The following is a 26,041-nucleotide window of genomic DNA, read 5'->3' as shown; positions in this document are numbered from 1 at the left end:
AATTGCCTTGAACAGGCAGGATTACTTTTAATATATGTGTGTTATGGTGACAATTTTTATGCTTATATTTTGTTTGTTAATCTTATGGTTATGTTGTTTTTACTCTGTATGTTTTGTGATGTTACCTGGGAACCGCTCTGAGTCCCCTCGGGGAGATGGAGCGGTATATAAATTATTATTATTATTATTATTATTATTATTATTATTATTATTATTATTATAGTGGTTTAACTGCTGTGCCAACGGGGGCTCCATATAGCTATATCTATATCTACCTAACTATCTCAAGCTTTTGGCATCCTGCTCATCACCACAGGATTGGACCAGAAACTCTGATAACTTATTCAAACTCAGGGCCCAATATTTTCCCTGGTCAGAGGTGGGCAGCCTTTGCGCTCCCAAATGGTTTGAACTACATCTCCCACCGCCTTTTAGCATTAGTCACACCAACTCACTATAAAGGGAGTTGCAGACCAAAACACGAAAAGAGTAAATGATTTCCCAACTGAATAAAATAGCAAAAAATATTAAAATGCAGAGTATCACTTCATTGCTGTGCAAACAAGAGGAATTACCAGGCTCAGAAGACTCACCGGTATGCGGAGACATTCCTCATGCGAAACAGGTTGTCTTCAACTTTTTTTGGGGTGTACCCAATTTTCTGGAGCAGGAAGTTACACTTAATCCTGTAGAGAAGTTCTGCTACAATGAAAGTGTCTTCCTTACTTAAAACGTTCCTATTTATGAGCAGTTGGAAAATGTCGTGTGCTGTTTCCACTGCTTCTAGATGCTTTGTGGAGATGAAGTCACTGCAAAGAAATTTCATAGCATCCACATCTTCCTTCCCAAGGTTCTCATCAATTGCCAGAAGTGTCTGGCGAAATTTTACACCGTCGTCGTCGTCCATGATGGGTGATATTCTTAAGAGCTAAGTGTTCTAGAAACAGAAAGAGAGAGAAAAATCACTGAAAAATAATAAGCATGGGTATTTTTTGTTGTTGTTGCTAGCCAACCTGCCATGAGCCAGCGTGGTATAATGTTTTGAGGGTTGGACCAGAAGCAGGGTTTGATTCCCAATTCTGCCATGAAAACCCACTAGACCACGACCAAGCTCTTAATTCAAATCGCTCTTATCGCAAAGCGAATTTGCCATTGAAATGCTATAAATCGTCTCAGCCCCCTGAAACCCCCTCCCTATTTTGTTTGTTATGTGCTTTTAAATAAGAAAATCTACTTTATAAATAACAAATAATGTATACATGCACATTCACACGGAACAATAAAGAACTTTTAAATTACAGAAGCACAAAGTTGTGGCAAGGAAGCACATTTTCCATGTTTTTATGAAAGAACAAATGAGGAAATGACATTTATAACCCAAGAAAAAAAATCGTGTTACATAATATTATACAATTAAGATCCACCGAGGAGGCCCTGCTCTCGGTTCCACCGGCCTCGCAAGCACATATGGTGGGGACGAGACAGGGCCTTCTCGGTGGTGACCCCCACTTGTGGAATTCACTCCCCAGCGAGATTAGATCGGCGTCCCCCCTCCTTTCCTTTAGGAGAAAACTGAAATCATGGTTTTGGAACCAGGCTTTTGGCTAGCAGGCACAGCAGCACTTTGGACATTGTACTGGGCCATATGATGATTGTTATGATAATGGAAACGGCTATAATTAATGTTATGGTTTTACTAGCTGTCCCCTGCCACACATTGCTGTGGCCCAGTCTGGTGATCTGGAAAATAAAGTAATGAGAAAGTGTTGGTTTCTAATATATGTAATTTCTTTCTGCTTGTGGGTAAACAGCATTTCTTGCTGTTTCTTTGTCAGTGTTGATGTGGAGAGTGTCTGGTTTGTCCTCTCTGGAACATGCAACATATAATTGTCCTTCTTTAGGGGTCCCTTTCAAATCTATGATACTATATTGTCATATACATATATATGCGTGTGTGTGTGTGTGTGAATCGTATCTATCTATATCTATGGCTGGATGGCTCTTTGTCAGTTGTCGTTGGTAGGGTTAAGAATGCTCTTTGATTGTAGGTGAACTATAAATCCCAGCAACTAAAACTCCCAAATGACAAAATCAAAAATTTTGAGTGATGGTCACTCCTTGGGTTATTAGGCGTATTCTGTCCAAATTTTGTGTCAATTTGTCCAGTGGTTTTTGAGTTATGTTAACCCCACAAACGAACATTACATTTTTATTTATATAGCGTTGTGATATTGTGATATTGTGGCATCGAATTGTTGCCACTGAGTCCCCCCTCGGGGGGTTGAGAAAGGCAGGATAAAAATATTGTAAATAAATAAAAAATAAAAAATTGGACCTCCTTTGCTCAATACTAACTTTTTGGACATGATATTGCCCCTGGAGACTGAAGAGGGCAAGGAGGTGCCATCTTAAGTGGGCCAACCTTGTCCCTCAGAGGCAATGCTTCTTCCAAGATGGCGTCTGGGGCCATTCAGGCCTACAATAATCTCAAACCAATGGGAAAGAACCCCCCAAAGCCTCTGCTGGCCTCTACTTTTTAACTGGTACAGACTCTCCTGGCTCTTTGGGCACAAAATGAAGCTTCCTGGCCTTCAAGGTGCTAAACTGTTTCTGCTTAACCAAACAAACATGGCCACCCCTGGAAGCTGTTACACAACAGGAATGCAAAACTCGGGTCCAATTCAAACATAGGTTTACTCCATTCAATTCACACTGAGGGCCCTTCCACGCAGCCCTATATCCCAAAATATCAAGGCAGAAAACTTCACATTATCTGAGTGTGGACTCAGATAATCCAGTTCAAAGCAGAGATTGTGGGATTTTCTGCCTTGACATTCTGGGATATGCGGCTGTGTGGAAGGGCCTCAAGGCTGAATAATACATACAGCTGAATAATACCCCACATTATCTGCTTTGAACTGGGATAAATGGCAGTGTGGACTCAGATATTTGAGGCCCCTTCCACACAGCTGTATAAAATCCACTTTGAACTGGAATATATGGCAGTGTGGACTCAGATAACCCAGTTCAAAGCAGAGATTGTGGGATTTTCTGCCTTGACATTCTGGGATATGCGGCTGTGTGGAAGGGCCTCAAGGCCCCTTACATATAGCTGAATAATTTCCCATATTATCTGCTTTGAACTGGGATAAATGGCAGTGTGGACTCAAGATATTTGAGGCCCCTTCCACACAGCTGTATAAAATCCACTTTGAACTGGAATATATGGCAGTGTGGACTCAGATAACCCTGTTTAAAGCAGATATTGTGGGTTTTTCTGCCTTGATATTCTGGGTTACATGGCTGTGTGGAACGGCCCTGAACCTTGTTAGATTCAAAGGTCATTTGTGAAGGGATCTGGGGACACTTCTTTAGCTATATTTACTTTTTAGCTATATTTAGCCATTAGCTATATTTACTTTTTCTATCTGCAAAGGAGACTTAAACGAGGCTTGAGCAAAACACACCAGGAAAGAAGGCCTGCTGAATTATGTTACACTTATGGCTATTAACACAACACACACTATGGGCCCTTCCAGACAAGCTCAATATCCCAGGATCAGATCCCAGGTTTCCTGCTTTAAACTGGATTGTATCAATCCACATTGACAGATAATCTGGGTTAAACAGATCAGGTCCTGGGATAGAAGGCCTCTCTGGAAGAGCCCTGTGAATAATATATTGCTCACTTTATGTAATACTAGCCGTCCCCTGCCACGCATTGCCGTGGCCCAGTCTGTGTATATGTGTTTTGTATGTGTATGTGTGTGTGTGTGTGTGTGTGTGTGTGTATGTATATATATATATATATATATATATATATATATTTGTGTATATGGGTGTTTGAGTATATATATGTGGTTTTGCGCATGCGTTGTAATGTATTTTTGTTTTATGGCTTTTTGTCTCTTCTGCTCTGTTTTTGAGTCTTTTTATAAGGTTTTTTTTTTGGTCGTGTCAGGAGTGACTTGAGAAACTGCAAGTTACTTCTGGTGTGAGAGAATTGGTCGTCTGCAAGGATGTTGCCCAGGGGACACCCGGATGATTTGATGTTTTTATCATCCTTGTGGGAGGCTTCTCTCATGTCCCTGCATGAGGAGCTGGAGCTGATAGAGGGAGCTCATCCCCCTCTCCCCGGATTCGAACCTGCGACCTGTCGGTCTTCAGTCCTGCCGGCACAGGGCTTTAACCCACTGCGCCACAGGGGGCTCCAATTGTATAGGTAAAGGTAAAGGTTTCCCCTTGACATTAAGCCGAAGAGCTGATGTTGTCCGTAGATGCATCCTAGGTCATGTGGCTGACATGACTGCACGGAGCATCGTTACCTTCCCGCAGAAGCAACACCTATTCATCTACTCACATTTTGCATGTTTTCGAACTGCTAGGTTGTCAGAAGCTTGGGCTAACAGCGAGAGCTCACCCCACTCCATGGATTTGAACCATCAACCTTTCAGTCAGCAAGTTCAGCAGCTCAGTGGTTTAACCTACTGTGCCATCGGGGCTCCTACTATGTTATATTTGCTACTAATAATTTTGAAATATTATGATACAATATAATAATATATAATACTAATCTTACACTATACTAATATACTATATATTTTATAAAAGACTATAATATAATACAGTATAATATACAATACGAATAGTATACCATACTAAAATATATTGTATACTACTACTAATATTGTAACATTATAAGATAATGTAGATTGTAATATAATGCAATATAATTCTAATAATACAATACAATATATAATATAATATTAATATATTAAATATAATACTACTAATAACATATACTAATAATGTAAATATTTTATATAATACTATTTATAATATAATACAGTATAATATACAATACTAATAGTATAACATACTAAAATATATCATATATTTATTTATTATTTATTTATTTCTTGCACTTATTGACCGCCACTCTCAGACCTAGGGCGACTCGTGGCGGTGAACAACAACATAGAAAAGACAGTTTACAGTGAATCAAAACAGTACATGACAATCTACTACTACATAACATATGTTGTTGTTGTTCATTCGTTCAGTCGTCTCCGACTCTTCGTGACCTCGTGGACCAGCCCACGCCAGAGCTCCCTGTCGGCCGTCACCACCCCCAGCTCCTTCAAGGTCAGTCCAGTCACTTCAAGGATGCCATCCATCCATCTTGCCCTTGGTCGGCCCCTCTTCCTTTTACCTTCCACTTTCCCCAGCATAATTGTTTTCTCTAGGCTTTGCTGTCTCCTCATGACGTGGCCAAAGTACTTCAACTTTGTCTCTAGTATCCTTCCTTCCAGTGAGCAGACGGGTTTTATTTCCTGGAGGATGGACTGGTTGGATCTTCTCGCAGTCCAAGGCACTCTCAGCACTTTCCTCCAGCACCACAGCTCAAAAGCATCGATCTTCCTTCGCTCAGCCTTCCCTATGGTCCAGCTCTCACATCCGTAGGTTACTACAGGGAATACCATGGCTTTGACCAGGCGGATCTTTGTTGCCAGTCTGATGTCTCTACTCTTTACTATTTTATCGAGACTGGACATTGCTCTCCTCCCAAGAAGTAAGCGTCTTCTGATTTCCTGGCCACAGTCTGCATCTGCAGTAATCTTTGCACCTAGAAATACAAAGTCTGTCACGGCCTCCACGGTTTCTCCCTCTATTTTCCAGTTGTCAATCATTCTTGTTGCCATAATCTTGGTTTTTTTGACGTTCAGCTGCAACCCGGCTTTTGCGCTTTCTTCTTTCACCTTGATTAGAAGGCTCCTCAGCTCCTCCTCGCTTAACATATACTTATGTTAAAAATCCGCTTCGTCAAATCCTGGGGTCATAGTCGATTTCATAGTCATAGTCCATTCCGGTCATCATTTCCAATGATATAGCACTCAATTGAAGGCCCGCTCGAAGAGCCATGTTTTCAGGCTCCTACGAAAGGCCATAAGGGAGGGCGCCTGTCTAACTTCAGTAGGGAGGGTGTTCCACAGCCGAGGGGGCCACCACCGAGAAGGCCCGCTCCCTCGTCCCCGCCAGGTGTGCCTGTGAGGCAGGCGGGACCGAGAGAAGGGCCTCCCCGGATGATCTTAAGGTCCTCGTGGGCTCGTAGGCCGAGATGTGGTCTGCAAGGTATTTTGGGCCGGAACCGTTTAGGGCTTTGTAGGATAACACCAGCACCTTAAATTGGGCCCGGTAGCAAATCGGCAGCCAGTGGAGCTGGGACAGCAGGGGCGTTGTATGCTCCCTGCGCCCTGCTCCTGTTAACAACATGGCTGCCGCGCGCTGGACTAGCTGAAGCTTCCGGGCCGTCTTCAAGGGCAGCCCCACGTAGAGAGCGTTGCAGTAGTCGAGGCGGGATGTGACCAAAGCGTGTACCACCGTGGCCAAGTCAGACTTCCCAAGATACGGGCGCAGCTGGCGCACAAGCCTAAGCTGTGCAAATGCTCCCCTGGTCACCGCTGAAACCTGGGGATCCAGGCTCAGCGATGAGTCCAGGGTCACACCCAAGCTGCGAACCTGCGCCTTCAAGGGGAGTGCGACCCCGTCCAGCACAGGCTGTAACCCTATACCCTGCTCGGCCTTGCGACTGACCAGGAGTACCTCTGTCTTGTCTGGATTTAGTTTCAGTTTGTTCGCCCTCATCCAGACCGTTACAGCGGCCAGGCACCGGTTCAGGACTTCGACAGCCTCCTTAGTAGCAGGTGGGAAGGAGTGACAGAGTTGGACGTCATCTGCGTACAGGTGACACCGCACCCCGAAACTCCGAATGATCTCACCCAGCGGCTTCATGTAGATGTTAAACAGCACATATACAATATATAGTACTACTAATATTGTAATATTATAAGATAATATAGATTGTAATGTAACACAATATAATTCTAACAATACAATATATAAAATAATATTGTAATATAATATTAATATATTTAATATAATACTACTAATAACATATAACAATGAATATTTTAAGTTGTATTGTAACGCTTTTAATTGTGAGCTGCTTTGAGTCTCCATAATAATATTACAATGTAATACAATATAATTCTAATAATACAATATAATATATAAAATATTATTGTAATATAATATTAATATGATAAATATAATACTACTAATAACATATAATAATAATGTATATTTTAAGTTATATTGTAATGCTTTGAATTGTGAGCCGCTTTGAGTCTCCATAATAATAATAATGTAATGCAAAATAATTCTAATAATACAATCTAATACATAAAATATTATTGTAATATAACATTAATATTAAATATAATACTACTAGCATATAATAGTAATGTATATTTTAAGTTGTATTGTAATGCTTTTGTGAGCCACTTTGAATCTCCATAATAGTAATAGTAATAATAATAATATTACAATGTAATACAATATAATTCTAATAATACAATATAATATATAAAATATTATTGTAATATAATATTAATATATTAAATATATAATACTATTAATAACATATAATAATAATGTATATTTTAAGTTATAGTGTAATGCTTTTAATTGTGAGCCGCTTTGAGTCTCCATAATAATAATATAATGTAATACAATATAATTCTAATAATACATTCTAATATATAAAATAATATTGTAATATAATATTAATATATTAAATATAATACTACTAACATAATATAATAATAATGTATATTTTAAGTTGCAATGCTTTCAATTGAGAGTCGCTTTGAGTCTCCATAATAATGATGTAATACAATCTAATATAGAAAATAATATTGTAATATAATATCAATATATTAAATATAATACTACTAACATAATATAATAATAATGTATATTTTAAGTTGTAATGCTTTCAATTGTGAGCCACTTTGAATCTCCATAATAACAACAATAATAATAAGTAACACAATGTTTGTTCCTGGGTTGTAAATGTCATTTCCTAATTGGTTCTATCATGCAAACATGGTAAAAGTTTATTTAAACTGTGAAAACCTTGCTTTTGTGGGACATCCTGCAGCACATTTTGCTTAGTTTTACAATCCAGTCTCAACCAATTCAACCGAGTTTGTGGCAGCCACAAAAATGAAGTTTCTGGAGTAGAACAACTTTCAAAGTAGCTAATATCACAAAATGAAACAGGAAAGAACACTTTCAAACCAGGAACAGATTTGTTTTAAATTGTGACATAGTGTTATTGTGCTGAGCTGCAAAATCTCCTGCGACATACCCTTCCAGATCCTTATAACTTGGGACCCTTCCAGGCAGGCCCTTATATATCCCAGGATCTGATCAATCCCAGGTTTTCTGTTTATCCCAGATTATCTGGCAGTGGGGACTCATATAATCCGGCCTGGAAGAGAACTTGTTGAGTTACTTTCGCTTTGAGAAAATGGGTTTCGTTTTCTGGGGTGAATCAGATAGGCTTCCTGGAAGTGGCAGAGGACTCTCCCTTCTCTGAAAACGACCTGTAACTATCTACACAGCAGAGTGAATGTAGTTTGGCTCCACTTGGGGCTGCCCCATGGTGGTCCTGGGAGCTGTAATCAGGCGCCTGTAAGGAAGACTCCTCCTGCCCTCCTTCCCGCTTCCTCCCCTCCCACCCCACTCCCGAAGGCAGAAAGAAAGGAAACGCAAGCCAACCTGATGAGAGAAGGGGCCTCTTTAAAGCAAAATCCAAGAGCTCAAAGGATCCCGATCTCTCTCTTTCTCGGCCACTTCCGACTCCCGCAATGGGTTTTTTTGAATTTCCTGGTCTGGTGCAAAGCCCCGCCCAGCACTTTCCGGGGAGACAAAGAGGCTCCTCCCAGTAAAGGCTGAGCAGCTGCAAAAAGGCGGGAAATATGCTTGGGAATCCTAGGTCCCTGCTACATCCAGATGATCTGGCAGTGTAGACTCATCTAATCCAGTTCAAAGTCGATCATGTGGATCATCTCCTTTGATAATCTGGGTTTCATGGCAGGTTACGCCCCCTCTATGTTGTTGTTGTTGTTCATTCGTTCAGTCGTCTCCGACTCTTCGTGACCTCATGGACCAGCCCACGCCAGAGCTCCCTGTCGGCGGTCACCACCCCCAGCTCCCTCAAGGTCAGTCCAGTCGCTTCAAGGATGCCATCCTTATGCCTTCTACTTTCTCCAGCATAATTGTCTTCTCTAGGCTTTCCTGTCTCCTCATGATGTGGCCAAAGTACTTCAACTTTGTCTCTAGTATCTTTCCCTCCAGTGAGCAGCCGGGCTTTATTTCCTGGAGGATGGACTGGTTGGATCTTCTCGCAGTCCAAGGCACTCTCAGCACTTTCCTCCAACACCACAGCTCAAAAGCATCGATCTTCCTTCGCTCAGCCTTCCCTAAGGTCCAGCTCTCACATCCATAGGTTACTACAGGAAATACCATGGCTTTGACTAGGCGGATCTTTGTTGCCAGTCTGATGTCTCTACTTTTTACTATTTTATCGAGACTGACATTGCTCTCCTCCCAAGAAGTAAGTGTCTCCCAATTTCCTGGCCACAGTCTGCATCTGCAGTCATCTTTGCGCCTAGAAATACAAAGTCTGTCACGGCCTCCACGGTTTCTCCCTCTATTTTCCAGTTGTCAATCATTCTTGTTGCCATAATCTTGGTTTTTTTGACGTTTAGCTGCAACCCAGCTTTTGCGCTTTCTTCTTTCACCTTGATTAGAAGGCTCCTCAGCTCCTCCTCGCTTTCGGCCATCAGAGTGGTGTCATCTGCATATCTGAGGTTGTTAATGTTTCTTCCAGCAATTTTCACCCCAGCCTTGCATTCATCCAGCCCCGCACATCGCATGATGTGTTCTGCATACAAGTTAAAAAGGTTGGGGGAGAGGATGCAGCCTTGCCGTACGCCTTTCCCAATCTTGAACCAGTCTGTTGTTCCGTGGTCAGTTCTGACTGTTGCTACTTGGTCCTTGTACAGATTCCTCAGGAGAGAGACAAGGTGGCTTGGTATCCCCATCCCACCAAGAACTTGCCACAATTTATTATGATCCACACAGTCAAAGGCTTTAGAATAGTCAATGAAGCAGAAGTAGATGTTTTTCTGAAACTCCCTGCCTTTCTCCATTATCCAGCGGATATTGGCAATCTGGTCTCTCGTTCCTCTGCCTTTTCTAAACCCAGCTTGAACATCTGGCAACTCTCGCTCCATGTATTGCTGGAGTCTTCCTTGCAGGATCTTGAGCATTACCTTACTGGCATGAGAAATAAGGGCCACTGTAGGTAAGTTTGAGCTGCCTTTAGCATTTCCCTTTTTTTGTATGGGGATATAAGTTGATTTTTCCAGTCTGATGGCCATTCTTGTGTTTTCCATATTTGCTGGCATATGGCATGCATCACCTTGACAGCATCATCTTTTAAGATTTTAAACAGTTCAGCTGGGATCTCGTCGTCCCCTGCTGCCTTGTTGTTAGCAACGCTTCTTAAGGCCCATACTACCATATAAAATCCAGATTATCTGTCTTAAACTGGATTATATGTAGTGTAGAGTGATATCCAGTTCAAGGCAAATCATGTGGATTATCTGCTTTGATATCTGGGTTCTGTGGCAGGTTAGTCCCCTATACTGCCATGTAAAATCCAGATTATCTGGTTTGAACCGGATTATTATATGGCAGTGTAGATTCATATAATCAAGTTCAAAGCCAGTCACATGGATTATCTGCTTTGATAATCTGGGTTCTGTGGCAAATTAGGCCCCTTCTATGCTGCCATGTAAAATTCAGATTATCTGTCTCAAACTGGATTATATGGGATCAAAGCCGATCATGTGGATTATCTCCTTTGATAATCTGGGTTCTGTGGCAGGTTAGGCCCCCTCTATACTGCCATGTAAAATCCAGATTATCTGGTTTGAACCAGATCATTATACGGCAGTGTAGATTCATATATTCCAGTTCAAAGTAGATCATGTGTACTATCTTCATGTGGATTTTACATGGCAGTATAGAGGGAGCAGGTTAGGCCCCCTCTATACTGCCATGTAAAATCCAGTTTATCTGTCTCAAACTGGATTATATGGCAGTGTAGACTCATATAATCAAGTTCAAAGCCGAGCATGTGGATTATCTCCTTTGATAATCTGGGTTTCATGGCAGGTTAGGCCCCTTCTGTGCTGCCATGTAAAATCCAGATTATCATAAACTGGATTATTTTAGTGTACACTGCTATTTAATCCAGTTCAAAGCAGAAAAAATTGAAAAGTGCTGGCTTTAGAAAGGTTTTCCCCTGACATTAAGTCCAGTCATGTCCAACTCTGGCGTATGGTGTTTATCTCCATTTCTAAGACGAAGATTGTCCGTAGACACCTCCAAGGTCATATGGCCAGCATGACTGCATGGAACGCCGTTACCTTCCTGCCAGAGAAGTACCTATTTATCTACTCACATTTGCATGTTTTCGAACTGCTAAATTGGCAGAAACGGGCTAACAGTGAAAACTCACGCCGCTCCCTGGATTCGAACCTGTGACCTTTCCGTCAACAAGCTCAGCAGCTCAGTGCTTTAACCCACTGCGCCACCAGGGGCTCCTACGGCAGGTTAGGCCCTTCTACACTGCCATGTAAAATCCAGATTATCCGGTTTGAACTGGATTATTACATGGCAATGTATACTCATATAATCCAGTTCAAAGCCGATCATGTAGATTATCTGCTTTGATAATCTGGGTTCTGTGGCAGGTTAGTCCCCTTCTATGCTGCCATGTAAAATCCAGATTATCATAAACTGGATTATTTTAGTGTAAAAAAGGTAAAGATTTTCCCCTGACATTAAGTCCAGTTGTTTCCGACTCTGGGGTGTGGTGCTCATCTCAATTTCTAAGCCGAAGAGCCGGCGTCGTCCGTAGACACCTCCAAGGTCATGCAGCTGCCATGACTGTATGGAGCACCATGTTTTCAAACTGCTAGGTTGGCAGAAACTGGGCCTAACAGCGAAAGCTCACGCTGCTCCCCAGATTCAAACCTGCAACCTTTTGGTCAACAAGCTCAACAGCTCAGCGGTTTAACCCATTGCGCCACTGGGGGCTCCCCGCTTTAGCCTATAAAGCCCTTAATGGTTCTGGTCCAATTTACCTATCTGGACATATCTCTTCTTATGAACCATCTAGGACTTTAAGATTGTCTGGGGAGGCCCTGCTCTCGATCCCGCCTTCCTCGCAGATGCGTTTGGTGGGGACGAGAGACAGGGCCTTCTCAGTGGTGGCCCCTCAGCTATGGAACGCCCTTCCCAGGGATACAAGATGGGCTCCCTCCCTTTGAACATTCCGCAAGATGGTTAAGACCTGGCTCTTTGAGCAAGCTTTTACTACTGGAGCATAATTAGACGAAAACCAATATATGGAACGACCAATGATGCAATTTGACGATTTTAGTAAGGAGATGCCAAGGATTTTATTTTTACAGACATTATTGTTTCTTTTATATTACATTTAAAATGCTGAATTGTTTTGATAATTGTTTTAACTGTATTTTGATAACTGTTATGGTATCGAATCGCTGCTGACTATGAACCACCTTGAGTTGCCTCTGGCTGAGAAAGGCGGTATACAAATGCGGTAAATAAATAAATATTATATGACTGTGTAGACGAGGCCTTAGAAGCATCTGGTTCCACTTTGGACAACAGACTCCAGGGTGGAAACTACAAACTTTTCCAGTTCGATCCTGTATCTGCCTCTTCAGAAGCCCGGTTCCCAAGTAAATGGGGGCAGGATGGCAGCCCAAGGCGCATCTGCACTGGTTGATTTAAGGCCCCTGGCACACATCTGAATACAACCCCACATTATCTGCTTTGAGCTGGAATCAGATAACCCAGTTCAAAGCAGATATGGTGGGATTTTCTGGGTTACGTGGCTGTGTGGAAGGAAGGAGCCTAAGGCCATTTGGTTCCACTTTCACTGCTATGAAACCTAAGGACCTGTAGTTTTACAAGGTCTTTAGCCTTCTCTGCCAAATAATGCTTTACCTTGCCAAACTACAACTCCCAGGGCTCCATAGCATGGAGTTCAAACTGCATCGATTCTACTGTGTAAATACTGTCAGGATTTTCAGGGGCTGGGACCTCAGCTTGGAAAGCACGCAGAGAAAGGGATGATCAAGAAAAAGCAAATGGACATACTTGTGTTTTTTTGTTTTTTACATTACCTTCTGAAAAGATTTATTTTTAAAAAACGCAGACACTACAGAACAGGAAAATGTACAATGACGGAACGAGTCAAGATCATAATACAGTACTGTATCACTGAATGCTAATGTCACAATGATTCACAGGGTAATATTCTCCGATGCGATACTACAAGCTTGTGATAGGAAGAAAATTGATTCATTTGAGACGTGGATTTGGAAAAGACTTCTAGGGAGACCCTGGATTGCTGAAAAGGCAAATCTGCAAGTCCTGAATCAAATCAAATCAGGCCAGAACTCCTCCTGAGAAGCCAAACAGAAATTGTTCTAGTGGTTTGGTCACATTTATGACAAGAGAAGACTCACAAGAAAAGATAAATAAAGTAAGGTAGACAGTAGAATGAAAAGAGGAAGGGCAAAACCCAGACAGATTGACTCAATTAAGGAATCTACAGTTTGCAAGTTTGAGTTTGCAAGATCTGAGCAGGACTGTGGATTAATAGGCAACTTGAAAAAGCATAGAGTTGCCATAAGACAAAGTTGAACAGCAAGAAAGGGGACGCATGCTGAACGAGGAGTGAGAGCCACTTCCTACACATTGCTTTGCAGCTTTCCTTACACATAACTTCAGGCATGAAATAAATATTTCTATTTTAACACAGCTATTCCCTTTTAACATTGGCCATACCGGCTAGGGGGATCCTGGGAACTTGGCCCAAAATGTCTCAAGCTCTGCCTTGTTTACATATCAACGTAGTCCACATTGAGGGTTTCCCATGTTTTGTACAGCCTTTGGGTATTTTTACTTAACTTCTAACCATAGTTTTCATTTTTTTTTTTGCTTGGTCTCCCTCCTCTACTTGCTTCTGTACAAGGATGGTGAGGACTCCTGGTACTTGGGAATATATTACTTCAAAGACAACAGATAAGTAGTATATTATGTACATGTAGATGGCTACATTTCTCTGTAAATCCAGGTTGGAGAATCTTGGATGCTCCATATCCTTGGAGCATGCTAGATAAGGCAGGCATGGGCAAATTTCAGCCATTCAGATGTTCAGGCTTCAGTTCCTACAATTCCTAGTAGCTAGTAAGCTAGTTGGGATTTGTGGGAGTTAAAATCCAAAACACCTGTAGGGCCGAACTTTACTCATGACTGAGATAAGGTTCACCACCCTGATTTACCCGTGTCATTAAACATACAAGTTAGGAGAAGGATCTGATGATAACCACTAGAAATATTGCAAATCAGGCTTTTGATATGTTCTTTCATTTGCAAATCCCATTTCTTTTATGTGTTTGTAAGACTGTAGCCTTACAATTTGATCCTACGAGTGTTAGGTATGTTTATAGTACTTAAATCTGTACATGACTGTCTGCTAAACAAATAAAAGTATCAAAGTATAAACAAAATCAGAGAGAAAAAGAGACACCCTTTTAAAGTTGTGTGTGTGTGTGTATGTATGTATGTATGTGTATATATATATATATATATATATATATATATATATACACACTATATATATTCCCAGACTTCATAATTACATGATTAAAGCAGGTTAGTTATTGTTGTTATTGTTAAAGTACTGTACTGTTGGCTCTCTACATTTCTAGATATAACTTTTGATTATTTGTGGATTTGATTAAAATTACCTCTCTGTGAATCTCTAGGTTAGAGCTTTCCAAACTATGTATCAGTTTGTTGTTGTCTCACATGAACATAATGTAAAATGTCTGAGTTTGTGAAATAACAATAAATTACATTTTTAAAAATATAAGCGAAAAGTTTTCATGACATATGTTGCATCCCCAATCGTTTAGTTATTACAATGTCCATATCTCTTATAAAGGGTTGATTAACTTAATGTGTCACAAAATGACACATGTAGAAAAATATTGTGTCACAAACATGAGATGCTTGGAAAACTTTGTTCTAGATTTTCACTTTCATGGGGTTTCTGTGCCCCTAACTCCAGCGAATGTGGAAGGCTGCCCGTACTAATATTAAGGGGCTTCTGTCATACACTTCTGATCAAAACATCAACACCGCAGTAAAGCAAGTTGTGCAATTAATAACTGCAGCAAGAAAGTTGGAGAAGTAGGAGATGAGCAAGGCAGTTGTGAGAGACATCTATCACATTCTTCATTTGACCTTAGTTGTGTTTGCAATGACTCACTATTTAGTTAAACACTACGAACAAACTTTTAAAAATAAACACCAAAGAACTAAATATTACGTTTTATGAATACAGCTGCAGCTAAAAAAGAAAAAAAAACAGTGGCGCACATGATACATGCCATCTAGACAATTTGCGGCTCATCTATGTGAACACGCATGAATGTAAGTGAAGCAATGATCTTGCACAATGTAAGGCAAATTCACCTGTGTACCACCTAGCTGCCTACTGTTAAGTTAGTCTGCAAATTATTTGTCTTTCCTAGCATCATACCCAGTTTTGCTTCTTGGGTAAGTCCGGGAGCTGTAGTGCTTAAAAATCGCCACTTCTCGCTCTGGATCTAATGGGTGACTCAGACTACAAGTCTTGACTTATGCAGAGTTTAGGTACCAAATACCACTGAAATAACTGCACTCTAAAAGAGCCCTAACTCTCCAGAGGGTCAGGCTGTAATAATACCTTCTTGAGTTTTCTGTGCATCTTTTAAAAAAGATAAACAATATAGAAGCAAACATATTTGGAGTGGCTGAGTGAATGCAAGCAGGCTTTGCACATGATCAAGCACATAATTCAGAACAAAATGGGAATCCATGTTATTGTTGTATGCGAATGCTGCCACTGTATCGTTCTGTAGATTTTTGAAACGTAACATTATGGCATCTATTTCATTTTAGAGAGAGTTGCTATCACATGTTGCAGCTACGTCACTGCTTATTTAAAAAGATAAGCATTAATTTTAATTTTTGTATTCCAAAAGAGAGATGATACAGTACTGAATAAAAGTGGAATTAGTTTAGAAATCTGCAAAAAACAAGATTTGGTTAGTGCTTTAAAAGAAAACTCATAACCTGGACATTTACCTGCTTAAGATTACAACACCATGGACAAAAAGGTGAGAGCTGGAAGGAAATGCAAAACAAAAATGAAACAGCACATACAAATGACCAAAAAGCTTCTTAAAGTAACTTTGATGCATTAGTTATACCCATAAGTAAGTATACATAGTATTGATTAGGCCAAATTAGAAGCATACATAAATATTACTGTCCATAAGTTCTCTTTAATTGCCACAAGAGCAATCACTAGCAGTAAAACAGATCCCATCTTGTTATATTTTCAAGCTATTATTAAGTGGTTAAGTGGCTATTTTCATCCCAAAAAACTTATAGCCTATTCCTTGCCATGTGCCTGCATTCCCAAGTTAGCTTATCTGGATTGTCATGAACCCACGGCAACACAGACCCTGCTAGAATAGTAGTGCCTTGATGCTATGACTGTGTATGTTATGTGATAACTCAGCTGCTGTGCCTAGTAGGAAGTTGAATGTGAAGGATATAAGAAAGAGTGTATTTTCTCTCAGTGGAATTCCTCACTAAAACAATTGGAACCCAGGGATATAGGAAGATGAGCTACCCACTGAAACAATTACTCCTCCAAAACACTCACAGTAAACCTTAGGAAAGTCCCAATGGTGGTGGGGGAATGAATTCAGGATTAGGTGTTAAAACTCAGCAACTGGGCTAGGCAAGATACACACACCATCCCAACTAGTGTGGTGAGAATCCAGACCATCTTTTTCGATAGCTAATGTCCTTCCGAAATGCTGCATTGCAACACCTCAGCTACTGTGGCTACTTGGATGATGAGTGTTGTAATAATCCAAGGCACCCGAAGACACCAGCATGGAGAAGTCTGGCACTTAGACTTTCAAAGCCTGTGAACAGCAAGACTTTGTGTTCATGTTGTCAGAACTCAAAGATGTCCCTCTTTTGCTACTTTCCTTCTTCTTAACGGCATTTCTATCGGAGAGCCCACTATCTAAACAAGCAGCAGTAATATAGGGCTGATGGTAGCCAAGATCTCTTTCTGTCTGCTGAACCCGTCTGTGCGGGACCTACACTTGATCTGACATCCTCTCAGGACTTAGAAAGATGTGCTTGTGGTGTGTGTGCACATATATATTTGAAGGAAACCCAATAAATGTTCATTAGAGGCAACTAAAAAAGTATATCCATAGCATCTACAACAGTAGCAAAGATAATGTGCTAGATATCAATCAGTTGTATTCCTAAGGCCTCTGTCTGAAACTTGAGTTGAGTTAAGGCTTTCAAAAAGCACAATATGTTTCTTCACAAAACAAGCTGTTTCAGGTCACACTCATTTCAGGTTTGTATGTTTAGCTGCTGGAAAGGAAAAGCTTCTTTCTGAGGGTGTGCTTCAACACAAGTGAATATTGCTCAGCAGGGTTAGTCCTGTTCCTCTCATAAACTCTATTGTTCAGCTCCACGAGAATATCCAACAGAGGCAGGTTCCTGGAAAGAAAGAAAAAAGAATTGCAGAGGTGGGTGAAAAGGAAGAGTGAAGGTTTTCGGTATTGAAAAGAACATATCTACTAAAAACTTGTAAAAGTTCCAGGTTTTTGAAAAGCATTTTGTTCTTCCAAATCTGAAAATTCCTCCCCAAAGGTTAATTTCCAAATCATCTTTACTGAATAGTGGATACCATTAGTTTCAACAGTGCTTGTTACTATATGTCTTCAAGTTTATTTTGATATGGCAACGCTCATAGGGTTGTTTTGGCAAGGCATTTCTTCAGACAGGGTTCACCATTCCCCTCCTCTGAGGCTGATAAGTTGCTCAAGGTCAAGGCAGTGCCTTTACATGGCTGAGCAGGGATTCTAACCCTGGTTTTCTGAAGTCTCAGGCTATGATTTCAACTCTTGAAATAACCAAAGCACAGTGACTATTCGGTGAGGACTCTTCAGTGAAGGATGTTATCCTGACAACTTAAAGACTGGGTGTTTGGTATGGTTCCTGAGCCGCAAAAGTACTATAAAGTACTACAATTCCCCTAATAATAAAAAGGAGGAGGAGGAGGAAGAAGAAGAAGCTCAGCCTGTCATTGAACATCGAGAAAACCAAAGTGCTGTTCCAGAAGTCACCAGCCCATCCCTCTCCAATGCCAGAAATACAGTTTAGTGGTGTAACATTAGAAAATGTTGACCATTTCCGCTACCTTGGCAGCCACCTCTCCACCAAAGTCAACATCGACACCGAAATACAACACCGCCTGAGCTCTGCAAGTGCAGCATTTTTCCAAATGAAGCAGAGTGTTTGAGGACCGGGACCTCCGTAGGGATACCAAGGTGCTTGTTTGTAAAGTTATTGTCCTCCCAACCCTGCTATATGCCTGCGAAATGTGGACTGTCTACAGACGTCACATGCAACTCCTGGAACAATTCCATCAGAGCTGCCTCTGGAAAATCCTGCAAATCTCTTGGGAAGACAGGCGGACAAACGTCAGCGTGCTGGAAGAAGCAAAGACCACCAGCATTGAAGCAATGGTCCTCCGCCATCAACTCCGCTGGACCGGCCACGTTGTCTGGATGCCCGACCACCGTCTCCCAAAGCAGTTGCTCTACTCCGAACCCAAGAATGGAAAACGGAATATTGGTGGGCAGGAAAAGAGATTTAAAGATGGGCTCAAAGCCAACCTTAAAAACTCTGGCATAGACACTGAGAACTGGGAAGCCCTGGCCCTTGAGGACTCCAGCTGGAGGTCAGCTGTGACCAGCAGTGCTGCAGAATTTGAAGAGGAATGAATGGAGGGCGAAAGAGAGAAACCTGCCAAGAGGAAGCCAACCCCATCCGAGACCACCTTCCACCTGGAAACCAATGCCCTCACTGCGGAAGAAGATGCAAGCCAAGAATAGGGCTCCACAGCCACATACGGACCCACAAGAATACTGATCCTGGAAGACTATCCTACCTGGCCAACGAGGGATCGCCTAAGTAAATAATAATAATAATAATAATCTTTATTTATACCCTGTCTCCATCTCCCCAAGGGGACTCAGGGCAGCATACATGAGGCCAATAAACACAATATAAGACAAAAACACAACAGAAAATAAAATAACATAAGATGCAAAACCAATATAAATAAGCGACACAGCAATATAAATTCAAACATTAAAACACAAATGATCACACTGGGCAGGGCCAAATTCAAAGATAAAATTTTAAAACACCGGGAGATAGGGGATCCGGGGATGAGGTGGGATTGAATTGCACGACTTAACACATCTAATGTGTTAACTACTTAACACATCTAATGTTTAATGATTGCGGTAGTTGAAATCCAAAACCTCGGGAGGGGCAGTGGTCCCCCAGTCCTGGCAAAAAAAGCAAACTCATCTTCCCAAAGCCAGAACAGTTGGATTTCTACCTTTATATGCAAGAAGAGGATGAGATCTATGCTTCCACAAACGTTTCCATTCCATGCCGTGAAGAGGATCCCTCCAGAGCAAACACAGAGCAAACACAAGCCCTTGGAGGGAAAGGCCTCACATCATTAGCTTTTATATATAGAACGGTATATGGAACAATCGGTGCTCACTGAGAACATGGAAGTGCATCCAAGTCGTTACAATGTCACCCATGTCTCTATTGAGAGGAGGATTGTCTGGTAGAAATGTGTTCCGTGCATATGCCTGTCTTTTCCACTTGTACAATGTGATATTGCATAAAAATCTGCATTGGCCAATCCACTTTGTCCAATTCATGATGGTTTTAAGTGGTATTTGAGCTCTCAGGTAACTAGATTTTGCAGACTACTTCAAAGCAGTGTGTATTTTCAATGCTCTGAAGAATAAAGATATCCTTTACAGAATATAAAATTATAGAATGTTTACAATGTTTATGTGTTTTAATTATGCTGTAACCCACCTCAAGCCATGAGGAGAAATAATAATAGAAATAATAATAATAATAATAATAATAATAATAATAATAATAATAATACCTGTCAGCAGCAAAGAATTGGTGGGATCATAAACCCGCAAAGATCGTGGAAAATGAACATGCAAAAATACTGTGGGACTTTCGAATCCAGACTGACAAAAGTTTTGGAACACAACACGCCAGACATCACAATTGTGGAAAAGAAAAAGGTCTGGATTATTGATGTTGCCATACTGGGTGACAGTCACATTGAGGAAAAACAACAGGAAAATCTCAGCTGCTATCAATACTTCAAAATCGAACTGTATAAACCAGTACAGGTGGTCCCAGTGGTCATTGGCACACTGGGTGCCGTGCCAAAAGATCTCAGCCGGCATTTGGAAACAATAAACATCGACGAAATCACGATCTGTCAGCTGCAAAAGACCACCTTAGTTGGACCTGCTCGCATCATTCGAAAATACATCACACAGTCCTAGACACTTGGGAAGTGTTCAACTTGTGATTTTGTGATACGAAATCCAGCATATAGATCTCATTTACTATGACATACTGTGTTTTTGTGTTAATCATCATCATCATCATCATCATCATCATCATCATCATCATCATGTGAGAATGTACTGGAATAAGTAGCTAAAACACAGAAATGGGCAAAGCGTAGCCCTGGCACCGCAGTAGGCCCTGAATTATGAGGTTTTTTTGGCCCTCAACCCCTCCAGATCCACAGACTATCAATTACCTAACTCTCCTGTTGGCTTTCACCTGAAATATTGCAGGAAAAATCAGACTTTTGCAAGCCTCCCTTGAACAGTTTAACATCAAACTATAAGTTTATCAAAACCAAAATTTGACTCTGCTCACTTCATGTTTCTTTCTTGTTTCCCTCAGTCTGCACATCCCTGAATGTGACAGAACAGAAAACTGGTTGCCAGGCCTTCCCCAGTTGCCCACCCAGATCTAAAACAACCACCTACCTTTTGTGAGGATCTCTCAAGAGGGCTGCTAGAGATGTCAGGTAATAGGAAGAGGAGTGTGGGAATCTGTCCAAAACTGATGCATCCAGCGTACTCTGGCTCCAAAGGACATCTGCTACTTGTGGAATAGTAGACATATTGCCATCTGCCTCAACCAGGCTGGTATTGTGTTGCCATCTTCTGGCCTCAACATAGTTCTGGACAAAAAAGAGCTTTGGCTTCCCTAAGAGGTGAGGGCACCTGTCTCCGACGAAAAAGTGCTTCACCCTCTCTAGGGAGAACCCAGGAATCATATGGTCTGTGCAGGAGATGCCCTGGTGGTCTCCTCGGCTGATCAAGACACAAACGAAAATGTCATAGCCTTTGTGCTCTTTGAGTGTCGCCACATCATTCAACATACACATCATAGACTCCACATTCAGGAAGAGGTGGCAACGAACTTCAAAACGCAGTGCCCTGAAGGTGTCGGCCAGCATTCCTGGAGAACGAAAAGCAAGCCAAAAAAGAAGGAAAGGTGGGTTGATCTATTTCCACATGCAGATTTGGGTTATACAGAACCAGACTGTCATCTCAGCAAATTGGGTACAGGCACACAGCTTGCCTATAGCAGGACTTTAGGAACACAGTCTTAGAATCACAGAATGATAAAATAATAGAATTGGAAGAGATCACATGGGCTATGTAGTCCAACCCCCTGCCAAGCAGGAAAAGCACAATCAAAATATTCCCGACAGATGGGCAATCCAGCCTCTGTTTAAAAGCCTCCAAGGAACTTCCACCAGACTCCGCGGCAGAGAATTCCACTGCTGAACAGCTCTTACAGTCAGGAAGGTCTTCCTAATGTTCAAGTGGAATCTCCTTTCCTGTAATTAGAACCCATTGCTCATTGTCCTAGTTTCCAAGGCAGCAGAAAACAAGCCTGCTCCCTCTCCCTTATGGCATACATAGCTATCATGCTTCCTCTCAACATTCTCTTCTGCAGCCTAAACATAACCAGGTCTTTAAGACACTCTTCATAGAGCAGAGTCTCTAGACCAGTGTTTCTCAACCTTCCTAATGCCATGATCCCTTAATACAGTTCCTTATGTTGTGGTGACCCCCCAAACATAAAATCATTTTCGTTGCTACTTCATAACTGTAATGTTGCTACTGTTATCAATTATAATGTAAAGAGAGCTCATGGCTCTCCAGTCCCAACCCCCTGCCAAGAAGCAGGAAAATTGCATTCAAATCGCCCCCGTCAGATGGCCATCCAACCTCTGTTTCTGGTGTATTTTCATTGAGTGGACCAAATTTGGCACAAATACCCAATACGCCCGAGTTTGAATACTAGTGGGATGGGGGGGGGGGTTATTTTGACATTTGGGAGTTGTAGTGTAGTGGCTGGGATTTATAGTCCACATACAAAGAGCATTCTGAACTCCACCAACAATGAAATTGAACCAAACTTGGCACACAGAACTCCCATGACCAACAGAAAACACTGTAAGGGTTTGACCTTGAGTTTTGGAGTTGTAGTTCACCTATATCCCAAGAGCACTGTGGACTCAAACAATGATGGATCTGGACCAAACTTGGCACAAATACTCTATATGCCCAAATGTGAACACTGGTGGAGTTTGGGGAAAATAGACCTTGACATTTGGGGGTTGTTGCTGCTGAGATTTATAGTTCACATTATAGTTCACCTAAAATCAAAGAGCATTCTGAACCCCACCAACCATAGAATTGGCCCAAACTTCCCACACAGAAACCCCATGACCAACAGAAAATACTGTGTTTTCTGATGGTCTTTGGTGACCCCCTCTGACACCCCCTTGTGACCCCTCCAGGGGTCCCGACCCCCAGGTTAAGAAACACTGCTCTAAACCTTTCATCATTTGAGATGCCTTCCTCTGGACACCTTCCAGCTTGTCAGTATCTCTTTTGAAGTGTCCAGAACTGGACTCCATATTCCAGGTGAGGTCTAACCAAAGCAGAATAAGAGGCATCATGACTTATCTCAATCTAGACACTATACTGCTTTTGATGCAGCCCAAAATCACACTGTTGGCTCATGTTCAACTTGTTGTCGACAAAGACTCCAAGATCTTTTTCACATGTACTGTTGTCAAGTCAGGCCTCACTAAACCTGTATCTTTACATTTCATTGTTTCTGCTTAAGTGTAGTATCTTACACTTCTTGCTGAAATTCATTTTGTTAGTTTTGGCCCAGCTCTCTGAACCATTGAGGTCATTTTGAATTCTGATCCTCTCCACTGGAGTATTAACTATCCCTTCCCTGCATCTACCAAGCTTGTAGCTCTTATCTTGTATGCCCTGTAAATGGCAGTGTGATATCAATGGCCTGGAACACTTTTAAAGGCGTTCAGCTTTACCTGAAGAAATAAGATCTGGTCCTATGCACATAAACATTAATCCACTGATTTTACCTTTACAAGATAATCTCTGCCATCTATCTCTAACAGTCATGAAATAAAAAGGGAAATGAATGGAGAAGGGAGGCTGGGTGAAGAAATGCAAGCCCCGAAGAGCAGCCTGTTCTTTGTCCAACCTGTGGGGTAGGTCAACCATCCTTTTTTTCCTAAGATGATTCTCCCTGAATGGTGAGGTGGTAAAGCTTTGCCCTGGTCTCTGGTTTTACTGGCTGCTAAATGAAGTCAATTCTTCAGTTTTGCCATTCCAAGGCAACTGTGGGCATAGCCAGCAGAGGGCAATATTGCATAATTAATACTGACCCCATTCACTGTAAAACCATCCTCTGCATAGGCCTTGCCTAAGAAAACCCTATAAAATTCATAATAAGTAAAGGTAAAGGTTTCCCCTTGTCATTAAGTCTAGTGACTGACTCTGGGGGAGGGGGGGGTGCTCATCTTCATTTCTGAGCCAAATAGCCGGCATTGTCCGTAGACACCTCCAAGGTCATGTGGTCGGCATGACTACATGGAGTGCCGTTACCTTATTTTATTTATTATTTATTTACATCATTTTTACTCCACTCTTCTCACCCCTGCAGCTCACAATGGCAGTGCTTCGATGCCGCAATACTTACAATTATAAAAGCAGAATAAAATCATACCAATACAATACATTAAAACAACATTAATTATCAATCATAAAAACGATACCTATTGATCTCATATTTGCATGTTTTTGCATGTTCCGCAACTCAGCGATTTAACCCTCTGTGCCACCGGGGGCTATAAAATTCATAAAGTTACCATAAAACAAGTGACTTGGAGGGAAGCAGGCAGGCAGGCAAGTGGGTGCACACACATGTTCACACACACACAACACTCAAATGGGAGCTGCAGCACAGTACGAACACTGCAGTCTGATTTCTAAATAAATGGTGACATAAAACTTCACATAAAAGAAGTTTACCTGTGGGATTATTAACACAATGCAAGACATGCTGAGGAATTATTATTTCTTACCTTTTCCATTGTTTTCCTCTAGCTAGCTAGCTATTCACAGACAGATACATACATTAAGATATTCTACATAAAAGAATCTCTCTTCTGTGTGTAATATATATGGAATACTCAAAACCTCCTGCTTTTTGGCATTTTTTTCTTGATTATTGACTTAAAGAGAAAAATCATATAAATTTCCCCTAGGCTGCCATGGTGGGTGACTGGGAAGGAAGCCTATTTCACGCTTGAAGAAACCACTTGGACTGTATCCAGCTCTATTTTCCTGAGGCCATGAGTAGTAATTTCCTCCCAAAGATTCGTGGGCTCTAAAACAAGTTAGCTGTGCCATCATGGTCCCATCTTGCAAATGAATCTTCTAATAGGATGTCCTTCAAGTGAACTTGGTATGAAATCAGACAGCAAGACTGCTCTCCTAGGGAATCAACCCCAGTAAAAGTGAAGCCTATTTCTGGACAAACATACTGTTCTGTGGAACATTCCTGAATGGGAGCTTGAGTCCTACACTTCCCTGGATTACGCTCTTGAGCCACATGCTCTTATGTATGATCCAGGTGTGAAATGTGGCCCTCCAGATGTTTTGGCCCATAACTCCCATCAGTTGTAGAAAGCACATGTGGAAGTCAAAGCTAATGGAGATGTAGTCTTAATAGCATCTGAAGCGTCCACAACTAGCTTGTCTCATCTGAAAGGCATTAGGCCTTTGGGGCTTTTGACAAAATCAGTAAAATGACAGCATCCTCAGGCACATCTAGGGGTTGTTTTAGACTATTTCCTATTTCTTTACTACCCATTCTCAAAAGGATAACGAAGCAGTGCAGAAAGCGTGAGATAAAGCCCATTTGTGTCTTATTTACCACTAATACTAGAGCACAGTTTGAAAACAGTTACTTCTTTAGACTACAATACGGATGATGCCAGCTGGGAGATTCTGGGAGTTCGAAGGCCAAAAAGTACCTTTTACTAGCTCCACTAGACTCTTCGTGATCTCATGGACTAGCCCACTCCAGAGCTCCTTGTCGGCTGTCACCACCCCCAGCTCCTTCAAGGTCAATCCAGTCCCTTCAAGGATGCCATCCATCCATCTTGTCCTTGGTCAGCCCCTCTTCCTTTTTCCTTCCATTTTCACCAGCATCATTCTCTTCTCCAAGCTTTCCTGTCTTCTCATTGTGTTGCCAAAGTACTTCATCTTGGCCTCTACTATCCTTCCCTCCAATGAGCACTCGGGTTGTATTTCCTGAAGTATGGACTGGCTGGATCTTCTCGCAGTCCAAGGCACTCTCAGCACTTTCCTCCAACACCACAGTTCAAAAGCATCTATCTTCCTTCGCTCAGCCTTCCCTAAGGTCCAGCTCTCACATCCGTAGGTGACTATGGGGAATATCATTGCTTTAACTATGCGGATCTTTGTTGCCAGTGCGATGTCTCTTACTCTTCACTATTTTATCAAGATTGGACATTGCTCTCCTCCTAAGAAGTAAGCGTCACCTGATTTCTGCAGTAATCTTTGCACCTAGAAATACAAAGTCTGGCACTGTCTCCACGTTTTCTCCCATTGTACCAATTTCAATTGCCCAGGTGCTATTTCACAGCTCA

At 41.5% G+C, this 26,041-nt stretch overlaps 2 protein-coding genes across 5 annotated transcripts in view; both read right to left on the bottom strand.

Moving 5' to 3' along the window:
• The window catches only part of LOC132779600 (caspase-10), a 51,143-nt gene extending 42,395 nt beyond the window's left edge, over positions 1-8,748 (bottom strand). For 2 of the 3 annotated variants that reach the window (XM_060783284.2, XM_060783291.2), the window contains exons 1-2: positions 8,626-8,748; positions 594-937 (exon numbers count right to left, since the gene is read on the bottom strand). In XM_060783284.2, the coding sequence (XP_060639267.2) occupies positions 594-907 (314 nt within the window). In that variant the 5' untranslated portion in view covers positions 908-937; positions 8,626-8,748. Of the gene's footprint in view, positions 1-593; positions 938-8,212; positions 8,521-8,625 lie in introns of those variants that run through there. The other variant, XM_067470034.1, reaches the window with a different exon arrangement.
• Positions 8,749-13,110: 4,362 nt separating this feature from the next.
• CFLAR (CASP8 and FADD like apoptosis regulator) overlaps positions 13,111-26,041 on the bottom strand; it is a 37,201-nt gene continuing 24,270 nt past the window's right edge. The window contains exons 10-12 of one of the 2 annotated variants that reach the window (XR_010910165.1): positions 21,012-21,489; positions 16,153-17,604; positions 13,111-13,418 (exon numbers count right to left, since the gene is read on the bottom strand). Coding sequence is in view for 1 of the 2 variants with exons in the window: in XM_060783302.2 (XP_060639285.2) it covers positions 17,469-17,604; positions 21,012-21,489 (614 nt within the window). In the remaining variant the exon portion in view is untranslated. Of the gene's footprint in view, positions 17,605-21,011; positions 21,490-26,041 lie in introns of both variants that reach the window. The other variant, XM_060783302.2, reaches the window with a different exon arrangement.

This window comes from Anolis sagrei, chromosome 1 (assembly GCF_037176765.1).
Source record: "Anolis sagrei isolate rAnoSag1 chromosome 1, rAnoSag1.mat, whole genome shotgun sequence".
Classification (NCBI taxonomy): domain Eukaryota; kingdom Metazoa; phylum Chordata; class Lepidosauria; order Squamata; family Dactyloidae; genus Anolis; species Anolis sagrei.
This window is presented reverse-complemented; position numbering and strand designations above follow the sequence as displayed.